The following is a 22,511-nucleotide window of genomic DNA, read 5'->3' as shown; positions in this document are numbered from 1 at the left end:
CAAGGACTGGGAGGAATTACACAAAGGTGTAAGGTGAGAGTGGCTATGACTAGAGAGAGGATTATACATGTTCCCTGTCTCTCCCTGCAAACACAACCATTTTCAAACTGTTTGTAATAATTTTAACAATATTACATTGATTTTATGTGTTGTTTTAGTTTTAAAAAAAGAACCTGCCTACTCCCTCTTGAAACCAGCATCCTCTCCCTCTCTGAGACCGACACCCCACACCAGGTGAGTGCATTTCGAAGAGGTGGGAGGGGGAGGGCCCAGAAGCCTAACTGTGCCAAAGCCAGTGAGGACATAGGAAGCTTGAATGCAGAAAAACCCGAAGTGGCAAAGACACTGGAGGGAATGTTAGCAGGTGGCTCGGACTTGGAAACTGGAGAAATGGTCTAAGAGTCAGTCACAAAGGAGAGACCAGCAGTGGTCAGTTTTCTAAGGCTGACACCCCGCCCTCTCCTCCCTCCCCCACCAGGCAGGGGATTAGTGGCAGATTAACTCCAGGGATGGCAGGGGTAGCCCTGGATAGATATAAGGCAAGGGGTTTTTCCAGAGCTGAATAGAAATAAACCAGTTCCTCCTCCCCACCTCTTTCTGAAGCAACAAAACAGATTTACAACTTATAGTTTCTGGCAAGTCATGTAGAAAATTTATGGAAAGGCTCTTTCATAGCCCTTCCTGTGCATGGCCTCTCCAACAAGCCTAGCCCAGGAGGGGAGCCCAGGCGGGCAGCCTCAGGAGGCAGTGGGGGAGGGATGGCTTTGGCTACAGCAACTTCCAGGAGTAGTTACTTGAAAAACACCAGAAAGGCAGATACTGAAACCTGCTGAAACTGGCAGGAAGGGCCCTTGTGTGAAGAGGCCGAACTTTCCTTACTGTTTCCAGAATAAACACCATGGACCCTGTTTGGAGGACTGCCCAGCTTGGGGCAGGAGGAGGGAGCAGGGATAGAGGGAACATAGCCACTTCTAACTTAATGCTGGGTTTGAGGGATATACCAGGTGTTCAGGAGGTGGAAAGAAGGGGATCTAAGTCTGCCCTCAGGAAAGCATCCAGGAGGGCTTCCTGGAGGAGATGACATTGTTGTTAGGCTTAAAGGATAAATAAGTGCCTGCTAAGCATAGATGGAAAAGTGTGTAAAAGAGAACTTGCTAAAGCTAGGGAATAGCGTACAAAGGCATGGAAGTTTAAAAATAGCACAGTCTGCTGGGAAGAAAGGCCGGCAGTCCATTATAGCCAGAACATAGTAAGTGTCAAGAGGTTATATCACAAAGTGGGGCAGAGGCCAGACTGGAGGTGTTTAAGGCGGCAAAGGGGGTCAGCATTTGTCCTGGAGTCAATGCAGGGGCCCCTGAGTGGTCTGAAGGGAGGAGGGACATGGTCAGATGGGTGCTTGAGAAAGATGACTCTGGCAGCAGTGTGCATTCAAGACTCTAAGCCCTTTTATTCCTAGGCCATCTGTCAAAACGGCAGCTGGGCTCGGGCTCTGCAGCTGGGGCCTTTCATCAGGCCCCAGAGACGCTGCACTGCCTGCTCCACGAGGCACATCACACAAGTAGTCGCAGAGCACGTTACCGCTGCTCCCCACGTCTTCAAGTTCCTTCTAGAGCACGTGCACCAGCTAATGGTTAGCGTCTTCATGAAACAACAGGACCATGTTCCAGTGGTAAGTCACACAAAGAAAAGGGGGTAGGAAATAAGAGACAAAGGCAGCATAATGACCCATCCTCCAAGCCTAGCTTTCACTCAGGAAGAGACTGGGGTTTATGGAAGGTTGTTGGTTATAGTGCACTTTCTACATCCATTTTGGACTTTTTTAACTGAGGTTATGTGATTTTTCTGAACAAGTTTTTCTGCTTAAATTTTTTTTTAAATTAGGAAATTCCAAGCATTAAGCCTGAATTGGCAGGCCTACTTGAGGGTCACAGTTTGGTTTTCTTAACATGCAATAAGGACAGACATTACCAAGGAGGAAAATATAGCTTACTTACCCTATCAACCTTCATGATTTGAAATCTCTGAGAAATGTCAGCAGTGTTGGCTGGTAGTCGAGATCTTCCAGACACAAACCTCATGAACAGCACCCGCTCCTCATTGGAGAACTCCTCCAGCGTGTGCCAGAACCACTGCACCAGCTGATGCTGCTCATCTACCTCCCGGTACCGCACCACTTTCTTCAGCACTTCTACCGAGATCTCTGGCATCCCACACACCATCTGCTCCAGCTGCTTCGCTGTGAGGAGGGACAGCAGTGGCACGGGGATAATCCAGGACATCCCTTCTCGGACTGCAGCCACCTGCCCCCAGAAGAGGGTGTTCATTCAATATGTGAGCACAGAGTGGGCACCTTCCACCGGCCCAGCCACTCCCCAGACCTTCCAGTTACCCTTCAGAACTCCAGCAACCATTGCCCACGTGCTCAGCCCACCCTCCTTCCCTCGGACCCTTTGTTAGAGCTTCTCCCTGCTTATGAGACTCAGATGCTCCTCTGGTCCTAGTTCAAGTTCAATTTAGGAGCCCACCTCCCCTTCCCCACACAATCCCAGTCTGCTGGCCCTCCCCAATGCCAAGCCCACTCATTCACACTGCCATACATGTGGCCACAAGCTGTGAAACTGTGCTGTGTGGGATAGTCTGAATCCCCGGCACAGTAAGAAGCTCTTAGAGGATGTGTCTAGCTTCCACTGTTTCTGTAACTTACGTTTTTCTTTTGAAAACAGTCATTTCTTGGTAAAAAATATTTGTGTTCATTGTTAAAAAATAAGACAGAAAAGTACAAAGAAGAAAGTAAAACTGCAAATTCTTTGTAAGAGGGCAGTAGAAAGGACAGAGAATTTAATTAGGAAACTCAAGTTCCAAATCCCAGCTCTACCACTTCTTTTACTGTAATTTTCTCACCTGAAAAGTGAGGCACATACTGCTGCTCACATAATTATGATGAGAATTTTAATTGAGTAACTACAAGAAAGTCTGTGTGATGGGAGTTTATACTGCCTGTTCTCTGAGAATGCCGAGGGGGAGCTGCTGGGGCTGCCCACACAGTCTGTTTAGAACTCCTCTAAGGTTGCAAGTAGTGCATCCCATACAAACAGACTCACCACTCTTCAAGGTTTGTTTCATAAATACACCTTCACTCTTGGCCAACTCAAAACTATCTAACATAAAAAGAACAAACCCAAACAAAACCCAAGAACCTCCACAGGGCCATACCTTGAGGAAGCCCCTGGAGGTATGATTGATATAGAGTTGTCATGCCTGGGACTAAGAAACAGGATTGGCAGTCTCTACTGATATTAAATTACCTCAGCTGAGAGATTAACCAAAGAATTTATATGCATATACGTATAATCCATGGACAGAGACAATAGTGTGGTTAAGGCCTGGGGTGGGAGTGGGGTTGAGGGGGGTCAATGGTGAAAAAAAGGGGACATCTGTAATAATATCAACAATAAAATAAATTAAAAATGAATAAAATACGTCAGACAAAGTCTTCCCAAAACAAGATGTCATGCCTGGTAGAATATAAATCAAAAGCTGTCTGAAAAACTGAGGCTACAGTATGGGCTGGCTGCTTGGGCAGGGGATAACTGGGGGCAGCTATGGGAGCAACACTGGGTTCTAAGCGACAAGAGGAAGCAAAAGAGGAAGAAGGGCTTCTTATGAGAAAGGAACAAAGCCAGGCAGAGCAGAGCACCACTGACAGAAAGTGGAGGGTCAATGCAATCCTCAGAGGAAGGGCAGCAGAAGAGCCTGGATCCCGAAGTTAAACCTGGCTTGGGATCCTGGTTATGCCTTGGGCACATCACTGCATGTCTCTGGACTCAGTGTCTTCATCTGTGAAATGGTAGTAGTAATCCTTATCTCACAGAGTAACTATGGGAAAAACTATACATGAAGGTGCCCAAACCATGCGTGGCATGCAGGAGGTGATCAATACATTTTTAGCCAGTTATTCACTCTTCGAGGGTTAAAAATAGTCAAGAACTATAGACAAATCCTAAGCCCAGGCTGTGTAAATAGTATTGCTGACCAAACCCACCCTCTTTCAACTAAGGGATTTAGTGTTTTGATAGGAATTGGCCCAAAGTCAGAATCAAAGAAGGAACCAGGAGTTAAGGGTACAGAATATATGTATTTTAAATTACTACGAAGCCTCAGAGCCTGAGTCCAGCTCTCAATAAGACCTCAATATGTTTTGCAAATAAAGTATTACTGAAGTGGCTATTAAAAATTGGATAACCAAAAAAATCATTTTTGGACACAATATTAATTTCTATGATCATACTCCCATCATTTATTAAATGCTTATTATGTCGACATAAAACAAGAATATATAGGATATAGACGGAAAGAATACATTTTTTATTTAATGTCTTACAAGCTAATTTAAGAAACAAGACCAAAACTCTGCAGCCTAATTCTTAGACAATACAGAGCATGTGACATCTTGAGGAATTTCTAAGCAACAAAAAAGACCTCTACAGGTAATGGACCTGTAGGAAAGCTGGTCTGTAGAGGAGACACACTCTTAGCTGGGACTTGAAGGACTGTAGCAGGAGAGAGGAAGAGGCACTCATGTGGGATTGCAAGATCCGTGGTTCAGGGCTTCTTTATATGGACCCTGATGACCAAACTGGAGTGGGGACATTGGGTTGGAGAGCAGTAAGACATGAGGAGGAGGAGGAATGCAGGGTATGAAGGCCTGTGTCAGAGCTTGGCCTCAATCCAACCAGTGATGAATTCAGAGCTGCCCCCAAAAAGGCCTTGAGTAAGGAGATAGGAGACCCAGAGATATGGCCTGAAAGGTCTCTGAATAGGGGCTGAAATATAGATACAAATGAATCAACACAGTAAATTCATATGCCAAAATTCAGTAAAACTTATTCAGCTCCTGTTGGGAGACAAAGGCAAATATTCACCTGCACCTCCCAAAATGTTTCATCTCACCTGTCGGTCCATCTCATGAAGTCGATATTCAATGGCCCTCTCCACATATTCCTTCCTATTGGAAAATGTGAGTGGGATACTATTTCCACCAGGGATAATGGGAACCATTTTGCCATCAGCACTCTGACCAACAAAAGAATCAAGAGGAATCATCTAAGAATAGAAGAAAAAAGACTTTTAACTACATGGTAGAAATGACAACAAAAAGTATGTTACACAAGTATAGCAAAACAGTAACATCATCAATATACTTTTAAAAAATGTTTTAATTGATTTTTTTTTTAATCCTCGCCCAGGGATATTTTTCCATTGATTTTTAAAGAGAGTGGAGGAGAGAGGGAAAGACAGAGAAATATCAATGTGAGAGAAACACATCGATTAGTTGCTCCTGCATGAGCCCCGACTAGGGCCCAGGCCGGGGAGGAACCTGCAACTGTGCTATGTGCCCTTGACCGGAATGGAATCCGGGATCCTTCTGTCTGTGGGCCAACACTCTATCCACTGAGCCAAACTGGCTAGGGCTGTTTTTATTGGTTTTCAGAGAGAGGAAGAGAGAGGGAGGGATAGAAACATCAATGAAGAGAATCATCGATTGGCTGCCTCCTACATGCCCCCTCCTGGGGATTGAGCCCGCAACCCAAGCATGTGCCCTGACCAGGAATGGAACAATGATCCTGGTTCATGGGTCAACACTCAACCACTGAGCCATACCAGCCGGGCATCATCAATATTTTTAAGGATAAAAACAAGGCAATCAAGATAGCTGGTCAGGCTACTTGATCAGCAGGGAATGCTGCGTCATCTGGCTATAATTAAGATTGAGAGAGAAAAATAAAATTGAATAAATAAATAAATAAATAAAGATTGAGGCTGGCCCAGCTGGGTGTGGCTCAGTGGTTGAGTGTCAACCCATGAACTGGCAGGTCAGGTTCGATTCCCAGTCAGTGCACATGCCCAGATTGTGGGTGAGATCCCCAGTAGGGGGCATGCAGGAAGCAGCCAATCAATGATTCTGCTCATCACTGATGTTTCTCTCCCTTCCTCTCTCTGAAATCAAGAAAATATGTTAAAAAAAAAAAAAAAAAAAAGAATGAGGCCGAATCTTACTCCCCTAAACAAAGTTGGATGAACTGTGTTTGCCCCAGGCCTCCCTCTCCACCTTGGTTCTTTGGGTCCTTCACTCTAACATGCACAGGAGTGATTAAAGGGGAAGGAGCAGAAGCTGGGTGCTGGAGCCAGCTCTGTTAGAAGCTATTTAAATCGCTGTGGTTGAACAGGGGCTGGCATGGCAAAGTGGTTAGTGTGTCCACCCACACACCAAAGGGTTGTGGGTTCTATTCTTGGTCCAGTGATCCCCTAGCCCAGTAGGGGCCCATGCAGGAGGCAACCAATCAATGTGTCTCCTTCACATCGATGTCTCTCTTCTCTCTCTTTCTCTCTCTCTTCTTCTCTCTCACTCCCTCCATCCCTTCTACTCTCTCTAGAAATCAGTGGAAAAAATATCCTCGAGTGAGGATTAACAACAAACAAATAAATAAATAAATTGCTGGGGTTGAACTGCTAAGGGCAGCAATGGGACATGCGTGGGCCAGCTAGACAGCAAGTATGAAACAATATCTGACTTAAACATCTATATATATATATATATATATATATATATATATATATACACACACACATATATATATATATATACACATATATATATATATATATACACACACACATATATATATATATATATATATATATAGAGAGAGAGAGAGAGAGAGAGAGAGAAAGCTAGCGACCATAATGGCCATAATGACCTTAATGACTGGTCGCTATGACGCCCACTATGGCCAGTGAACCGCCCAATCAGAGGGTGGGACCTTTTTGCCAACCTTGTGGCCCCTCCCCGCTGCGGGCCTGCCCCTGATTGCATCCTCCCACCCTGATCAAGAGCCAGCTGCCAGCCAAATGTCCCCTCCCTTCCCCCCAGCCAGCCCAGCCCACCCCACCACGTTAGGCCCGCAGCCCCTCTCCACGGCCAGCCTGCCGGACTGCAACCCCCCACCCCGATAGGGAGTGGGGTTTGGTGGCCAACCTCCTGCAGCCCCTCCCCCTGGCCACCCCACCCCTGATCGCACCCCCTACTCCAATAGGGGGCAGGGCTGGCCAGCAAACCTCCTGCAGCCCTTCCCCCTGGCTGTCCAAGCCCCCGATGGGCCACCACCACCCTGATCGACCCGCAGCCCCTCCCCCTACCCAGCCCCATCCCTGATCACCTCCCCACCCCAATAGGGGGCGGGGCCAGCCCTTTGACCTCCTGCAACCCCTCCCCCTGCCTGGCCACACCCCAGATCGGCTCCCCCACCCAATCAGGGGCAGGGCCAGCTGGCCAACCACCCATGGCCCCTCCACCAGGCCGCTGGCTCCCGACTGGCACCCCCCACCCCATTCAAGGGTGGGGCCAGCCAGCCCACCACCCACAGCCCCTCCCCATGGCCGGGTCAGTCCCCAACCCCAATCGGGGATGGGACCCATCGGTCAATCGTCCATAGCCCCTTCCCCAACCAGCCCAGCCCTGATTGGCCCTGATCAGGGCCGGCCAGCCAGCCCGCCAACCTCCCACCATCTCCTCCTCCTGACAGGCCCAGCCCTGATCCGTCCTGATTGGGGCCGAGCTGGCCGGACCCCACCCATGCATGAATTCGTGCACTGGGCCTCTAGTATATATATATTCTACTACACACTAGCAGAATAATGGACTGGCTACAGTTACCTCATGGAAACTCTCCTCAGTGATCCCACTGTCTTCAAGGTGAAGGATGCTGTGGAGGGTCTGCACATACAGCAGGTCCACCTCCTCCAGGTCCTCCAGGGCAAGGGGGACACAGCACAGCTGCTTCCATACCAGAGGGGCCAAGTGCAGGTCCAGAGGCTTCTTTGTGCGAATGGCAACCCCCATTAAAATTCCCAAGAACTTAAATTGCATTAAATGTTCATCAAGACAGGCAGAAGGGTTAAAAAGGAACCTGCAGAAGTAAAGAAAATATTTCAAACAGAGTTGTCCTCAATTTTATTAGAATAAGTTACCCAACAGCTATAACATTAGTCTAGACCTGTGCTGCCCAACATGTGGCCATTTAAATTAATTAAATAAAATTTAAAGTTCAGTTATTCAGCCACTCTAACCACATTTCAAGTGCTCAACAGTTACATGTAGCCTGTAGCTACTATTCTGAATAGCACAGCGACCACATTTTGAATTGTTTTTTGAAGAACCATAAAAGGGCAAGTAAATGGTCTATAAACCCTTAAGCTATCTACTTCAGGAATCTCTATTTCCTAAAATCATTTCATTTATCATGTATAAGTGTATGACAAAAGATCCAAAATTCAAAATTTGGCAAATACAGGGATAATATACAATTGCAAATACTAAGTGCTGTGACTTGATAGCATATCAAAGCTTTTTTTTTCTCACGAAAAACGATTTTAAATATGTTACATGCAATAAACACCAATTGTTTAAGAAAAATGATCTTACATATAATATTACATGCAATAAATATTAATGCTTCAAGAATAAAATGATTTTAAGTATAAAACTGTACTAACATTATGATATCACAAAAGTTGTAGGAAATATTCAAAATCTGCAAATAGGATTGCTATTATATTCTAGAATATTCCCCACCCCCCCGGCTCTATTTTTGTTCATCAGTTTATGTTGTTCATTATATATATGCTCACTCACAAATGAGTGAGATCATTCGATATTTATCTTTCTCCGACTGGCTTATTTTGCTTAGCATGATACTCTCCAGGTCCATCCTGGAAAGTTGTTGCAAATGGTAAGAGTTCCTTCTTTTTTACTGCAGCGTAGTATTCCATTGTGCAAATGGTAAGAGTTCCTTCTTTTTTCTGCAGCGTAGTATTCCATTGTGTAGATGTACCATAGTTTTCTAATCCACTCATCTGCTGATGGGCACTTAGGCTGTTTCCAAATCTTAGCTATTGTAAATTGTGCTGCTATGAACATAGGGGTGCATATATCCTTTCTGATTGGTGTTTCTGATTTCCTGGGATATATTCCTAGAAGTGGGATCACTGGGTCAAATGGGAGTTCCCTTTTTAATTTTTTGAGGAAACTCCATACTGTTTTCCACAGTGGCTGCACCAGTTCAAAGCTTTTAAATAAACTTTGATGCAGAAAATTCCTTGAAGAAAGTACATATTGGCCTTCATGAACACACAAGATGTCAGGTTTCATAATCAAGTCTGAGTTTCCTCTACCCTTCTATATTATCAGAGTTAGTCCCATATTAAATACCAAGTCATGATAAAAGTGCCTCAGTTTTCTTATCTGTGAACAGAGAATATTAGTAGTTGCAAGTCCGTAGGTTTATAATGAGGATTTGGTGGGATAATACACGTAAGGCACTTATAGCAGTGCCTGGCACACAGTAAGCACTCCATAAATGTGAGCTGCTGCTGTTGTTGTTGTTGTTGTTATTATTATTATTGACATTCCATAAACACTTGCTGATTGTCTTACCTGTCCCTATTGTAACCCACTTCTGCAGTAGCATTGGGAGAGGGTATAAGAAGGTCAACAATACCAGTTTCAAGTTCCTGTAGAAGAAAGAAAAATTTTTGAGAAGTGAAAATAAAATACATCAAGAGAATGAACTGTAGTAAGTATCATACTGAAAAGAGAATATTTGAGAACTTTATAATGCTATGTGACAACCAGCCAACTCTCTATGATTGATTTATCAGGAAAATCCTAATACCACGCAAAGCTGAAAGGGTCAGAGCTGATCTGGAAGCAAAGCTGCCACTGTAGATCTTAAATAAGAAGTCATCCAAACACTTCACACTTGCTTTTCTACTTCACCTGGCAGTTCTAAAAGCACCAGAATAAGTCAGAGCATGTGAGTTATCCTGGATTTGTCTTTTACATTATAAATATAAATATAAGTATAAATATAAATATGTGTTACTATTGTTTTCCCTGCCAGTAGTATAGCACAACAAATGGTGAATCAATGGGAGATGGCTAAGCACTGACATTTATTCAATAAGGTATCTTCATAAAGCATTTCACAAACCCTTACTATAATTTACCTATACAACCATTAATAGCATGACTTTATGTAAGGTTCACAAATGCATCGTTGCTACATTTATAAAAACACTAGAGGCACAGTGCATGAAAATTCATGCACTGGGGAGGGGGGCCATCAGCCTGGCCTGTGCCCTCTCACAGTCTGGGACCACTTGGAATATGTCCACCTGCCGGCCTAGGCCCGCTCTCTAGGGGATCAGGCCTAAGCTGGCAGTCAGACATCCCTCTGGCAGCCTGGGAACCCGCAGGAGATATCCAATTTGATGGCAGTCAGACATCCTTAGTACTGCTGAGGAGGCGGTAGAGGCTCCCACCACCGCTGCTGAGCTCGCAGCCGTCAGCCCGGCTTGTGGCTGAGCGGAGCTCCCGCCATGGGAGCGCAGTGACCACCAGGGGGCAGATCCTGCGTTGAGCGTCTGCCCCTTGGTGGTCAGTGCGCATCATAGTGACTGGTTGTTCCGCCATTAGGGTCAATTTGCATATTGCCCTTTTATATAGGATGGCTGACAGGGTAAACACGGGAAACAATAGAATGGCCAATACTTGAGTGGACAGCTCAGCAGGGGACACTGAATGAATATACCTGGCACATCTCTGTGATTGTGTCATCAAACACTCCTCCAGCATCATCAGCCCCTTCTCCAACAAGCTTAACCTTCCATGCTCTGGAGGGCAGACGAAGGTCTGATGCATTCAGTTTAACTACTTGTCTTGCTATTTGGACAAAGATGGGCTTACACTTTCGTCCTCTTTAAAAGAAAGGGAAAACAGAATAAAATACAACTCTCACCAACTTTGCATATCACCACAAAGGTCACTTGAAGATATCTTCCCATCCGTGAATGAACAGGCCAGTTTAACAACAGTCAAACACTGCGCTAGGCCCACGATAGCCACATTGGGTACTAATGTAAGCACTGCTATTATCCTAGTTAACAATGAGGAAGCTAAGACTCACAGAGATTAGTTAGTAATGTTCATCTAAAAAAATGCTAACTAGTTAGTGAAACATACACACATATGCTAACCTGGTTGATATCCTCTTTACTGTAATTTGAGGTCCATAGTTTTTGCCTTGAACCATGGTTTTTCCTATGGAGCGCACCATGGGGAGGGTGTAGACTCTTGGGGCTAACAAAGGCCGAAGCTGTCCCTGTACAATGCCCCACGTTCCAGCATTATAATGAGATGTACTGTTCTGTAACAGAAAGTAAGCTTATCAGAAATGGTATACTCTAAGGCTTAAAAGAAGTAACACTTGTCATTTTTAGAATATAGTTTTTTTAATGAGCAACTATTAATCACTTAAAAAATTTTTTCTGATAAAATATTTTTTTAAAAAAGTTGGAAAAGGACACACACATGTAGAAACAAATAAAATCATCTGTGATCCTACCATATGGAGATGGTACCATTAACACGTTGATCTATTTCTTCCATGTTATGTAGACATACATTTTTTACATTGTTGAGATCATGCTGTTTATATGATTTTCCACTGCTTTTCTCACCTAACTTTATATCATTAAACATTTCCACACTAATTATAAACAGTTGTTGACACTTTGTTTAGTGCACACAATATTCTATCTATATCCTGGCTGATTATTTACTTCTAACAATGATTTGTCAAATCTCTCATCTGCCCCATGACTGGCTCCCCAAAAGATTTTTGATGAACAGTTTTATAAAATGACTAGAGGCCCGGTGCACGAAATTCATGCGGGGGGGGGGGGGAGGGGCGGTTCCCCTCAGCCCAGCCTGCACCCTCTCCAATCTGGGACCCCCTTGGGGGATGTCCAACTGCCAGACATCCCTCTCAAAATCCTGGACTGCTGGCTCCTAACCGCTCACCTGCCTGCCTGCCTGGTCGCCCCTAACTGGCCCCCCCCCGCTGGCCTGCTTGCCCCTAATTGCCCCCCTCTGCCAGCCTAGTTGCCCCTAACTGCCCCCCTCTGCTGGCCTGGTTGCCTCTCATTGCCCCACCTTCTGGCATGGTCTCCCCCAACTGCCCACCCCCCCAGCATGGTCACCCCCAACTGCCCGCCCCCTGCTGGCCTGGTTGCCCCTCACTGCCCCCCTTGCTGGCTGGTCACCCCAAACTGCCCCCCTTGGCGGCCTGGTTACCCTTCACTGCCCCCCCTGCCAGCCTGGTTGCCCCTAACTGCCTCCCTGCTGGCCTGGTTGCCCCCAACTGCCCCCACCCCCTGCCAGCCCGGTCACCCCACGCAGCCTGCTGTTTGGTTGTTTGGTCATCCCTCACCCAACTCCGCCCCCCCCCCCACCCCCCCCGCCAGCCTGGTTGCCCCACGCAGCCTGCTGTTCAGTCACCCATTCAGTTGTTTCGGTCATGGCAGCCCCTGGCTTTTTATATATTAAGATATACATTTTAGTATGCCTATACATTAAACAAACAAATATAGCCAGCTTGCTTTTCTTCTATATTTCTAGACTATTCCATAAATATAGTTAAATCATCCTAATTTACTTTATTTCCCCCGCTCCCATTCCATAGGGCCCAGAATACACATTTGTAAGAGCAAAAAGTCTCCTAAATGTAGTGGATGCATTTATGTAACAGCCATAATTGGTATTAATAGCTTTGTGTGCTTAAATTTTAAAATCATATAAAAACTTTATAGAAAATATATGCTTAACCATTCATTCTTCCTTGAGGTTTACATAAATCAAAACAAACAGGAAACCACTTTGTGTCTAGTATTATTACCAATATCTGGTCTGTCACTAAGCCAACAATCAAATGGAAACAGAATTGTTGCCTTTTCTACATCTCTCTGGTGCTAAGAGTAAAAAGTATTAGCCATGAAAGAACTTTCCAAAGGCTGAGAGAAAGGCCCGGGCACAGCGAGCACATCATGGGTGCTGTTCCCAAGCCAGCATGTTACCTGGTTGTTGGGGCTGAGGTTCAGTAACCTCCAAGACGAGTACATGAGGTCCGAGAAGTGGTAAAGCAGCCGGAGCCTGGCCCTCGCGGTGTGAATGCTCACCTCCCTCAGTGCCCCATACTGGGGGGGCACTGCATCGGGCAGGCCCAGCTGCAGAGGGACTGACACACCTGCTCAGAAAGCAAATGAACACTTATAAAGGAAAATGCATTGCCTGCATTTTCAGTATTTTGAAAAATTTCAAACACACAGAAAGTGTATAAACATTCATTCCTACCACTTAAATTCTATAATTAATATTTTGCTATATTTGTTATATCACATATTTATCAATTTCTCTATCCATCAATTAATCTTAATTTATGATGAACTTGTATGGGTTTATAAAACATCTTTTTTATTTATCATTATGGACACTTGTTTTATTTCTCCTTTAATTTAGTTTCCCATTGAATTATGGGACCTGAAACAGTTCAGTCACAAATATGCATTTTATTTTTCTTTATATATTTTTTTAGATCTATAAGAATTTCATAAGTAATTAAAAACAAAACCCAAATTCTTCCTTTCATACTCAATAAATGTTGTATTCATAATAACATTAGGTGTGGGCCAAGACCAGGCAAGAAGTTCTGGAAAATGAAAATGGGCAATTTAGCAGAGCCACCTCCCACACTTACTAGGGATCTGACAGAAAGTGACCATGACAGAAAGAAAGATATAGGTGCATGACTCATAAAAAAGAATAAGAGCTTTGTAGAAGCAAAGACTACCAGGACTGTATCTATGGTTACCCTCTAATAAAAATGCACAGAGAAGTAGAAACAAGACATTCAACTCATTTGAGTTTCCTGTAAATAAAGATTTGTACAGCTCAATTCCTAGAGGTATTTTACTACTATTAATAAAAGCTAACATTTGTTGAGTATTTTTATGTGTCTGGCACTATTCTAAGAGCCAGGAACTGGTTCATTTACTCCTATAGCTCTTTATAATAGGCGCTATTATGACCCTCATTTTATAAACAAGAAAATCGAGTCTCAAGGTCACTCAGCTCATAAATGGAAGAGTCAGGATTCAACCCAGGCAGTGTGGTTCCAGAGTCTGAACTTTAAACCACCACACGTGTAGCCTCTGTCCTGAAGTGGGAGGGAAATCCCTCTGGAAGAATCAGAAGCCCCAAAGTACCTAAAACTGTCAGTGGATGGGCAGTACTGCTCATTCTGGATCCTGTTAATCAGAAACCGCCTCCTGCTTGTTTGGAACCTACTTGGTAGTACTGCCTTGTTCTCTTAGGGTTTATCTAAGAGAAAAAATATCCATGGGGAGTCTTTCCTATGGACCTGTGGCTAAGTAGAGATGTTAGCAAAAAAGGAAGAGAATGCTGAGTTCTCAGGCACAAGTTCACTTCAGAGAAATTCTAGTGCCTTAGACAACAGAGGGTGGTAAAAAGAGAGGGCTTGAAGACCTGGGAAAGAAATAGTACAGATACAAAGAAATGCATAATAGTGATAAATGTCACACTTACAGTAATAGTTACATTTGTGGGGAATGGAAGATGGGTCTAATTGGGAGACTACACAGTTGGATATTAAGTACACAAATATGCATTGTATTACTTTAATGTATTTTTGTAGATCTATAAGGATGTCATAATAAATTAAAAACAAAACAACAAAAAGACAAAAACAGCCCCATCAGTCCTGCTACATGCTGGAGTAACATGGCAACAATAGGCCTTAGCTACAATTTATCATTTTTTAATATATAAAAACACACTTAGTTGCTGCTCTAAAACTATTTTTGCTTGCTTAAGTGATATGCTTTCTTTTGGGGGTACAGAGAGGGACTGCTTCATAAGGAAGTTGCAGAATAACTTATTGCTGTGAAAGTACTTACAGTGCTGGTAGCACAAAAAGTGCTTTGGTTTGTGGGGGAGGGTTTGATGGTTTCAGAACAATGTCTGGATGCAGTTTGAAACTGGCAAGCAGAGAGTGCAGCTGGGTACTGCTGAAAGAGAAGCTGCAGGCGCATGGATATTTTCATCCCTCACCTGGTGCTCTTGGTGGGACAGGCGGCGCTGTCCATGCAGCACTATGGCAGCGGCCAGCTGAGATCTGCCGAACATTTTTCCCTTGCAAAACTGTAACCAGGGTCGGTTCTCGAACGTGGTTGGTGTGGCCTAGGCCAAGCTGGGGTACATTACAAATACACAGAGATTCAATTAGAAAGAGGAAGAGAGGACGCCAAGATGATGAAATCTGTCTTAGAGGTAGCAGGTCTAAATAGGTTAATATCTGTACCAAGCCACAGCATCAAAATAAAGAAATTAATTCTGATTTTCTCTATCAGAATGGTCCTCAGAGCTCAGACTGTCTCCTAAAAACCAAGATACAACAAAGCCATTCCCAATCTAGCAGAGTCTTAATGACTGAACACATCCTTGGATTCCACTTCTGGCGAGGAAATGAATTCTTAGAAAGTTTAAAAGGTAACAGTGATCTTTAGAGCTTTTACTTAAAACACATTTATTTCTTGATTTTTAACATAGTTACAGAAGCAGATTCTCTCCTCCATATCTCTGTTCTTAGGCTCTGACTGTTCTCAGGGTCTCCTCTGTTCTCCAGTTCAATTCCAGGTCGGGACACACACCTGGGTTTCGGGCTTGATCCCCAGTAGGGAGCAGGCAGGAGGCAGCCAACTGATGGTTTTCTCTCATCAATGTTTCCCTCTTTCTTCCAGATCTCTGTTCTTAGGGTCTCTCTCAAGTCAACAAAAACATATTAAAAAAGAACCCAAAACACTCAGTGTGTCAGCAGCTAAGCACCACAACATCATTAGACAGGATCATGTCAAGGTCCTGTCAGGGACCTGCCAAAAGTGTCCTCAACGTCAATTTTCCTTCATTAAGACAATATGCAACCATGATGATGAGCAGCTTCCTGATCTGGTAAGGAGACAACAGGGCCAAAATGGGTAATACTGGACCTTGAACTTGAGGGCACCTGAGTACCTACTCTAGTGGCAGCCAAACCCAGAGAGGATTTACAGAGGAAGGGGATGTGGCTCTGCAGTAGCAGGCATCTCAGACATCTCCCACCAAAGTCCCTCCCTCTTCCATATATAGGGTGTGTTAGAGCACTGGTTTTCAACCTTCCTAATGCTACGACCCTTTAATACAGTTCCTCATGTTGTGGTGACCCCCAACCATAAAATTATTTTCGCTGCTACTTCATAACTGTAATTTTGCTACTGTTATGAATTGTAATGTAAATATCTGATATGCAGGATGTATTTTCATTGTTACAAATTGAACGTAATTAAAGCATAGTGATTAACCACAAAAACAATATGTAATTATATATGCGTTTTCCAATGGTCTTAGGCGACCCCTGTGGGTCACGACCCACAGGTTGAGAACCGCTGTCTTAGAGGCTTAGTTCATTCCTCTGTATAATGGGGGTGACAAGACCTCCTGCACAAACACAACTGTTCTTTGCACAACGTTATATTATAAAATATAAAAGTATTGTTGTTTCTTTCTTTCCATCAGCTGATGTTCCTAGTACCTAACCTCACATATTATTGTAGTAGAAATGATGATGACAGTACCAAATACTTACAAAGTGCTGCTTACTATGTGCCAGGCACCTATCAATGTGTGTAAACACATACATATACTCAGTAAATCCCCTTAATCTTTTTGCTGTGATTTTTTTAAAACCATGGGATAGCCCTGGCTGGTGTGACTCAGTTGGTTGAGCATTGTCCCATGCACCAAGAGGTCACCTGTTTCGGCCAAAGGTAAACTGAGTGGGGGGGGGGGGGGGCGGGGTGAAAGGATTAAGGAAAAGACAGACAAGAGAATAATAGCTGGGTCTCGGTGGGACGCTGCCTCCCTGATGAGGAGACAACAACAGCGCCCACAAGCCGTGTCTTTATTTTATAGCATATGTCACGAGGCAAAGCAGGGGCGTGATCACGTTGTTTACAGCATTCTCGTGAGCTCCAACCCTACTCAACTACATGCACCTGAACGCTAGCACAAGGCACGTGAGGCTACATGTTTGGACCATAGGTTCAACCTTACAACCACAGCCGTTGGCTATAATTGTGCTGGGGGGGCCCTGCCTGCTGGAAGCCGGTCCATCCTTGCTGCTTGACACAGTCACTGCAGGGAAGAAACACCTGCACAGCATGTTTCAAGGGACCTGGCGTATATGGCATACTGTTCTTAATATGTTTGTTCACCTTCTTGGCGCTATGTGTTTTAACCAAGGTCACCTCTCCGAGAAAGGTTGTTTCCCCAGGTAGGGATTTTTCCTTGAAGATAGGGAGGGATAAAACCCCTTAACTAAGAGCCAGGGGGGTAGTTAATCACTTTAACTATGAACAATCACACTTAAGCTACATAATCTTTACTCCCTGGAATGGAGATAAGAAACGCCCTAACCTTTGGAATAGAAATTGATAGGATTAAAATCAACTGGTATAAATACAGATGTAATTAAGACAATAAAAACCAGAACTTGGCTGAAGATCCTAGACAGAACTTGGCTGGAGATCCTGGCTAGGCTGCTGATCAACTGAACGCTGTCTCCGTGTCATTCCTTCTTCGCCAACTCCGTCCACACCTTTGGGGACCCCTGGACCTGCTGGGGTTGGACCCCAGCACCTGCCCTCCAGCTGGGACTTGCACGTGGCAATGAGAGGACCCGGCCCTTTCGTTAGTCCGAGGCTTGAACCTGGCCAAAACACCGTAACCGCGCCCCACAGTCACCAGTTCAATTCCAGGTCAGGACACATACCTGGGTTTCAGACTTGACCCACAGTAGGGAGCACACAGGAGGCAGCCAATTGATGGTTCTCTCTCATCAGTATTTCCCTCCCCCTCTCTCTCCTTCCTCTCTCTCTCTCAAATCAATAAAAACATATTTTAAAATACACACACACACGCACACACCAAAAAACCCCACCATGGTATAGTACAGCCGTGGGCAAACTACGGCTCGCGGGCGGGATCCGGCTCGTTTGAAATGAATAAAACTAAAAAAAAAAAAAAAAAAAAAGACCATACCCTTTTATGTAATGATGTTTACTTTGAATTTATATTAGTTCACACAAACACTCCATCCATGCTTTTGTTCCGGCACTCCGGTCCAGTTTAAGAACCCATTGTGGCCCTCGAGTCAAAAAGTTTGCCCACTCCTGGTATAGTACTTGGCCACGATCGAGAGAGAGAGAGAGAGAGAGAGAGAGAGAGAGAGAGAGAGAGAGAGATGGATAACTGGACTCACAAAGCAATCAGTCCTGTGGCAGAGGATGTCCTTGAGGCACTGTGGTAGACATTATGAGGTTCTTAGCTTATCTCTTACCCAACTGAAGGATGTTCAGTTCTCTAGAATATGAGGGCAGCAAGCAAGATAAATATGTACCTGTCCTTCTGAATTACTCCCCCAGGCATATATATCTCCTGTTGATGTCAAAGCAAGTGTGTGCTCAGCTCCAACTGCCACGTCTTCGATGACTACTCCTGCCAGGACAGGGACTTGCTGTGGCCGATTGTGATTGCGAGCACGACCCTCTGGCAAGCCTATCAAGCGATCTGAGAAAAAACAGCAAGGAGGAAGTTTATGAATGGCACATCAGAGTCCTTTTATGTTTTTCTAAGGAATCATTTAATTTTTATGGTGAAATGTCAATGAAATATTTAACTCATTGGGGCCAAAGCTGCTATTCTGGTAAGGTATACTGGATTCTAAGTGCATAAAAAGTTTGAAACTGTTTCATTGCAAAATGTCACAGTCTCCTTATGAATAGAAAATAAAAGTAAATCTAAAATCAGTAGCTTCTTTCAAACCAAGAGGCACTTCAGTGTCCCCATATTTGAGAGGATTGGTACATAAATCACAAAGGCCCTAAAGTTCTTGCATTCTAAGAAAAGACGTCTTGTCCTCAAACTTCCAGCCAACCTCTCCCCTTACCTTTGCTGCCACACTTCTAGAAAGTGCAGGCCAGTCCCTGTTTCTCCATGTCCTCTAGGCCTGTCTGGCTTGGGCACTGTTTACAACTTAACTTCCACTCTTACTACTGTACTGAAAATGTATTCTCCAAAGCATTAACTAACTTCTGCCTACGGCAGCAGCTTCTTCTCAGGCTCCAGCCAACAGAGCCCACAACACCTTCTGATAACATGGTTCCTTCAGCCCCTCAAAATTTGAACCTTGAACCTATGAATTCATAAGACCTGAAGCCCCAGTCCCTGGAAGGACTAGAGAGGCAGGATCCAGAGGCACTCTGGTGGTCAAGGCAGTGTTTGTGGCGGCACAGTGAAGGCAGCAAAAAAGGAGGGGGAGGGCCATCAATGGGGAGGAGAGTATCTTTATGACCAAGTTCACAGAGAGGAACAGGAAAGTAGCTAGTGAATGAAGGTCATAGACCCACTTATGACCCAGAATAAAAAATGACTCAATTTAGAGCCCTTTCTATAAAACTTGAAGGCAAATGTTCCTATAATATATGTGTACACAAAACAAGCAATGCAATGCATAGAAAATGCCTTACCTTGACCAAAGGTATACACTTGACCATCTTTGGTCAATGCAACAGAAAACTGAGTTCCACAAGCAACCTTTTTAATTCCAATTCCACAAAGAACATCAACTTTCTGCAAAATAAAAGGTGTAAGGCACACTTTAAAAAGGAAAAGAAAATACTCTTGAATTTGCCTACTGGCATGTATAAACTCAAGAATTATCTTCCAATAAAAACACTAACAGTTAATTACCTGTTTCCACTCAAACCCACACTCCTAAATGTTATTTTCCCATATTGTTCTGCAAACTATCTGAATTTGGGGGAGGAAGTGTGCAGGGGCCTTTGGCAAAACCCCCAGAACCTCATGTGAAGTGGAAGCATTCCTCTGGATAACAGAAACCAATGAAAAACCTGTGGCCTTTTGAAGACTCCTGTAAGACATGGGCTGCTCCCAGCAGACTTCTGCTTTCAGAGGCAACAGTAACTGCTTAAATGTCCCCAGAGAGGGACTTCCTGGTTTTGTGAACCCCTAGCTGAATCCTGTCTAACTTTCTGGATGTCACAGACTATGTATGATGGTGAATCTGGAGTTGAATATAAACTGACTATTTGTAAATCATGCTGCTTGTTAAAAATGTTAGGACAATCCACATAAAAGAATTATGTAAGAGGTCTTCTGCAGAGCCAAGAAACTTTTTATAATGTGAACAAGAGCTTCTAATTTATTTGTTTATGCAAATTTCCTTTTCATTACTTCTTAAACAGAGGTGCGCATCTGTATAATTCAGTGGTAACAATAAACTGGTAAGGGCAGCTGTAAGATAGTTCATGGTTCCCTCCATAATACACCATGGAGATATGTTTATACTATTTTTTTCTTTACAATGGAAGGTAGTCTGTATGGTGTTCAGCCATGTACAGAGACAGACACTTACCTTTGCAGAATTTTTACATCCAGTTTAACTATTAATGGCTTATTTAAAATCAAGCTGTAGAATGTAGATCATTTAAGAATAAGCAACAGAAGCTTCTAAACTTCATTATGAATTACCATAAATACTAAATTTAAATTACTCCCAACTAAAAAGAGGTACCGATATAGACAAAAACTATGTTGTCTGAAACACTAACAATAAAACTGACCTGGGGTGAAGATTTTGCAGTGGAATTTCCTAAACCTAGTTTTCCATAGTCACCATCTCCAAAAGCCCACACCATGGAGCCATCTGCTGATACTGCCAAAGTGTGGTTTAAGCCACAAGCCACCTGGAGAAATAACAGAGTGTTCAGTAAGGCAAGGCATAATACCTACAACACGTACCCATTTCTGGGGCCCTTTCCTCCACTTTAGAGGAAAACTTAGCTTGTTTCTAAAGATTTTTATTGGTTTCAGGGCCTTCTACATATGTTAAAAAAAAAAAAGTGTCCATAAGAAATAATTCCTAATGTTCACAAAGAAAAAAATAACATTTTTCTTCAAAGGAAATCCTTCAAATATCTGTGGCTAACTCAGAATCAGAGAGCACAAAAGATAGGGGAAAAGTACATATAACTCAAAAATATTCATACCAGAAAAGTCTAAGGAATAATATAGAAAAAGATAAAAATATCTCCTTATAAAAAGAAAACCTCAATGTGCCTACTAGCATGTATAAACTCAAGAATTAGCCTATATAATAAAAGTGTAATATGCTAAGTGTCCGGCTGTCCATTCAACCAATCAAAGCGTAATATGCTAATGATATCCTAAGGCCGCTCAACTGCTCGCTATGACGTGCACTGACCACCAGGGGGCAGACGCTTTGATTAGTAGGTGAGCTTGCTGCTGGGGTCCGGCCGATCGGGACTGAGCTGGACGGGCCAGACATGCCCTGGAGCCCTCCTGCAGTCCCTCCCTGGCTGGTCAACCTCCCACATCCCTCCCTGGCCCCGATTGTGCACTGGTGGGGTCCCTCGGCCTGGCCTGCGCCCTCTCGCAATCCAGAACCCCTCAGGGGATGTCAGAGAGCCGGTTTCAGCCTGATCCAGCAGGCCAGGCTGAGGGACCCCCCCCAACCGGTGCATGAATTCATGCACTAGGCCTCTAGACTTCCAATAAAAATACTAACAGTTATAGGACAAGAACAATTATTGCTTAAGAGCAAGCAGTAGCAAAAAAAAAAAAAAAAAAAAAAAAAGGGCAAGCAGTAGCTATCAGTGATGCTGCAGTTCAGCCATCCACTTCCAGCCTATTGGACGGGAGCCACAACCGTTTGTACTGTTTAAAAATTGTATATCAAGTTGTATTAATACTTTATGGAGGGGATTTTAAACATCTTGAATTAATGTGGAATCAAATATGACAAACTTATATGACAAACTAACTGAAATTAACTTAAAATGTGAATTTTCACATGGACAAAAAACCATGAAAAATTATCAAGCCAAGCAAAATGTGCATGAAGTTAAATATAACTGGTGACTTCTTTCTTCCTGAAAGGACAATGTCTAAGAGCATGCAGAGCATATAAGCAACTATGATCTGACAGAACATATTATTGACTTATTCCGTGCCTGTCCAATCTGATACCCCTCCAGTGCAGTCACTCTCTCTGGAAGCTTTTTATTAGAGGTGTTTCCAAGACCCAGACGGCCATAGTCGCCATTCCCAAAGGTAAATAGTTTGCCATCTGAAGTTACCACTGCTGAGTGCTTGAAGCCACAAGACATCTATAGATAAATAAGGAGAAAAACAATTTATTAAGAGGGGATACTAAGAAAAAAAGAAATCAGTCATTTTTGGTTATTAGTATAGTAATAAATTTCACTGATAAATTAGGATCTTAAAGACTGGTATGTTCTACCTGCCCAAATGGCCCTCCTGCTCCCCTACGTCTGATCTACCTCATCATCCTCAGGAAGACCAAAATAAACTGCATACCTTGGAAGAACTGTTGCTACTCTTTACCTGTGTACAGATGACTTAGACTACATAAAATGAATGGGGAAATTATCTGTTAACT

At 43.7% G+C, this 22,511-nt stretch overlaps 1 protein-coding gene across 1 annotated transcript in view; it reads right to left on the bottom strand.

The window, feature by feature from the left end:
- The window catches only part of HERC1 (HECT and RLD domain containing E3 ubiquitin protein ligase family member 1), a 189,617-nt gene that overhangs the window by 1,543 nt on the left and 165,563 nt on the right, over positions 1-22,511 (bottom strand). Inside the window, exons 66-77 of the mRNA XM_081094425.1 lie at positions 22,063-22,218; positions 20,653-20,775; positions 19,537-19,639; positions 18,408-18,577; positions 15,026-15,164; positions 12,973-13,142; positions 11,095-11,264; positions 10,650-10,815; positions 9,494-9,570; positions 7,715-7,967; positions 4,951-5,103; positions 1,995-2,300 (exon numbers count right to left, since the gene is read on the bottom strand). Coding sequence (XP_080950551.1) covers positions 1,995-2,300; positions 4,951-5,103; positions 7,715-7,967; positions 9,494-9,570; positions 10,650-10,815; positions 11,095-11,264; positions 12,973-13,142; positions 15,026-15,164; positions 18,408-18,577; positions 19,537-19,639; positions 20,653-20,775; positions 22,063-22,218 — 1,986 coding nt within the window. The remainder of the gene's footprint in view (positions 1-1,994; positions 2,301-4,950; positions 5,104-7,714; positions 7,968-9,493; positions 9,571-10,649; positions 10,816-11,094; positions 11,265-12,972; positions 13,143-15,025; positions 15,165-18,407; positions 18,578-19,536; positions 19,640-20,652; positions 20,776-22,062; positions 22,219-22,511) is intronic.

The sequence above is a fragment of the Myotis nattereri genome (assembly GCF_964212035.1).
Source record: "Myotis nattereri genome assembly, chromosome: 1".
NCBI classification, from domain to species: domain Eukaryota; kingdom Metazoa; phylum Chordata; class Mammalia; order Chiroptera; family Vespertilionidae; genus Myotis; species Myotis nattereri.
The sequence above is the reverse complement of the archived record's forward strand: the minus strand, read 5'-3'. Positions and strand labels throughout refer to the sequence as shown.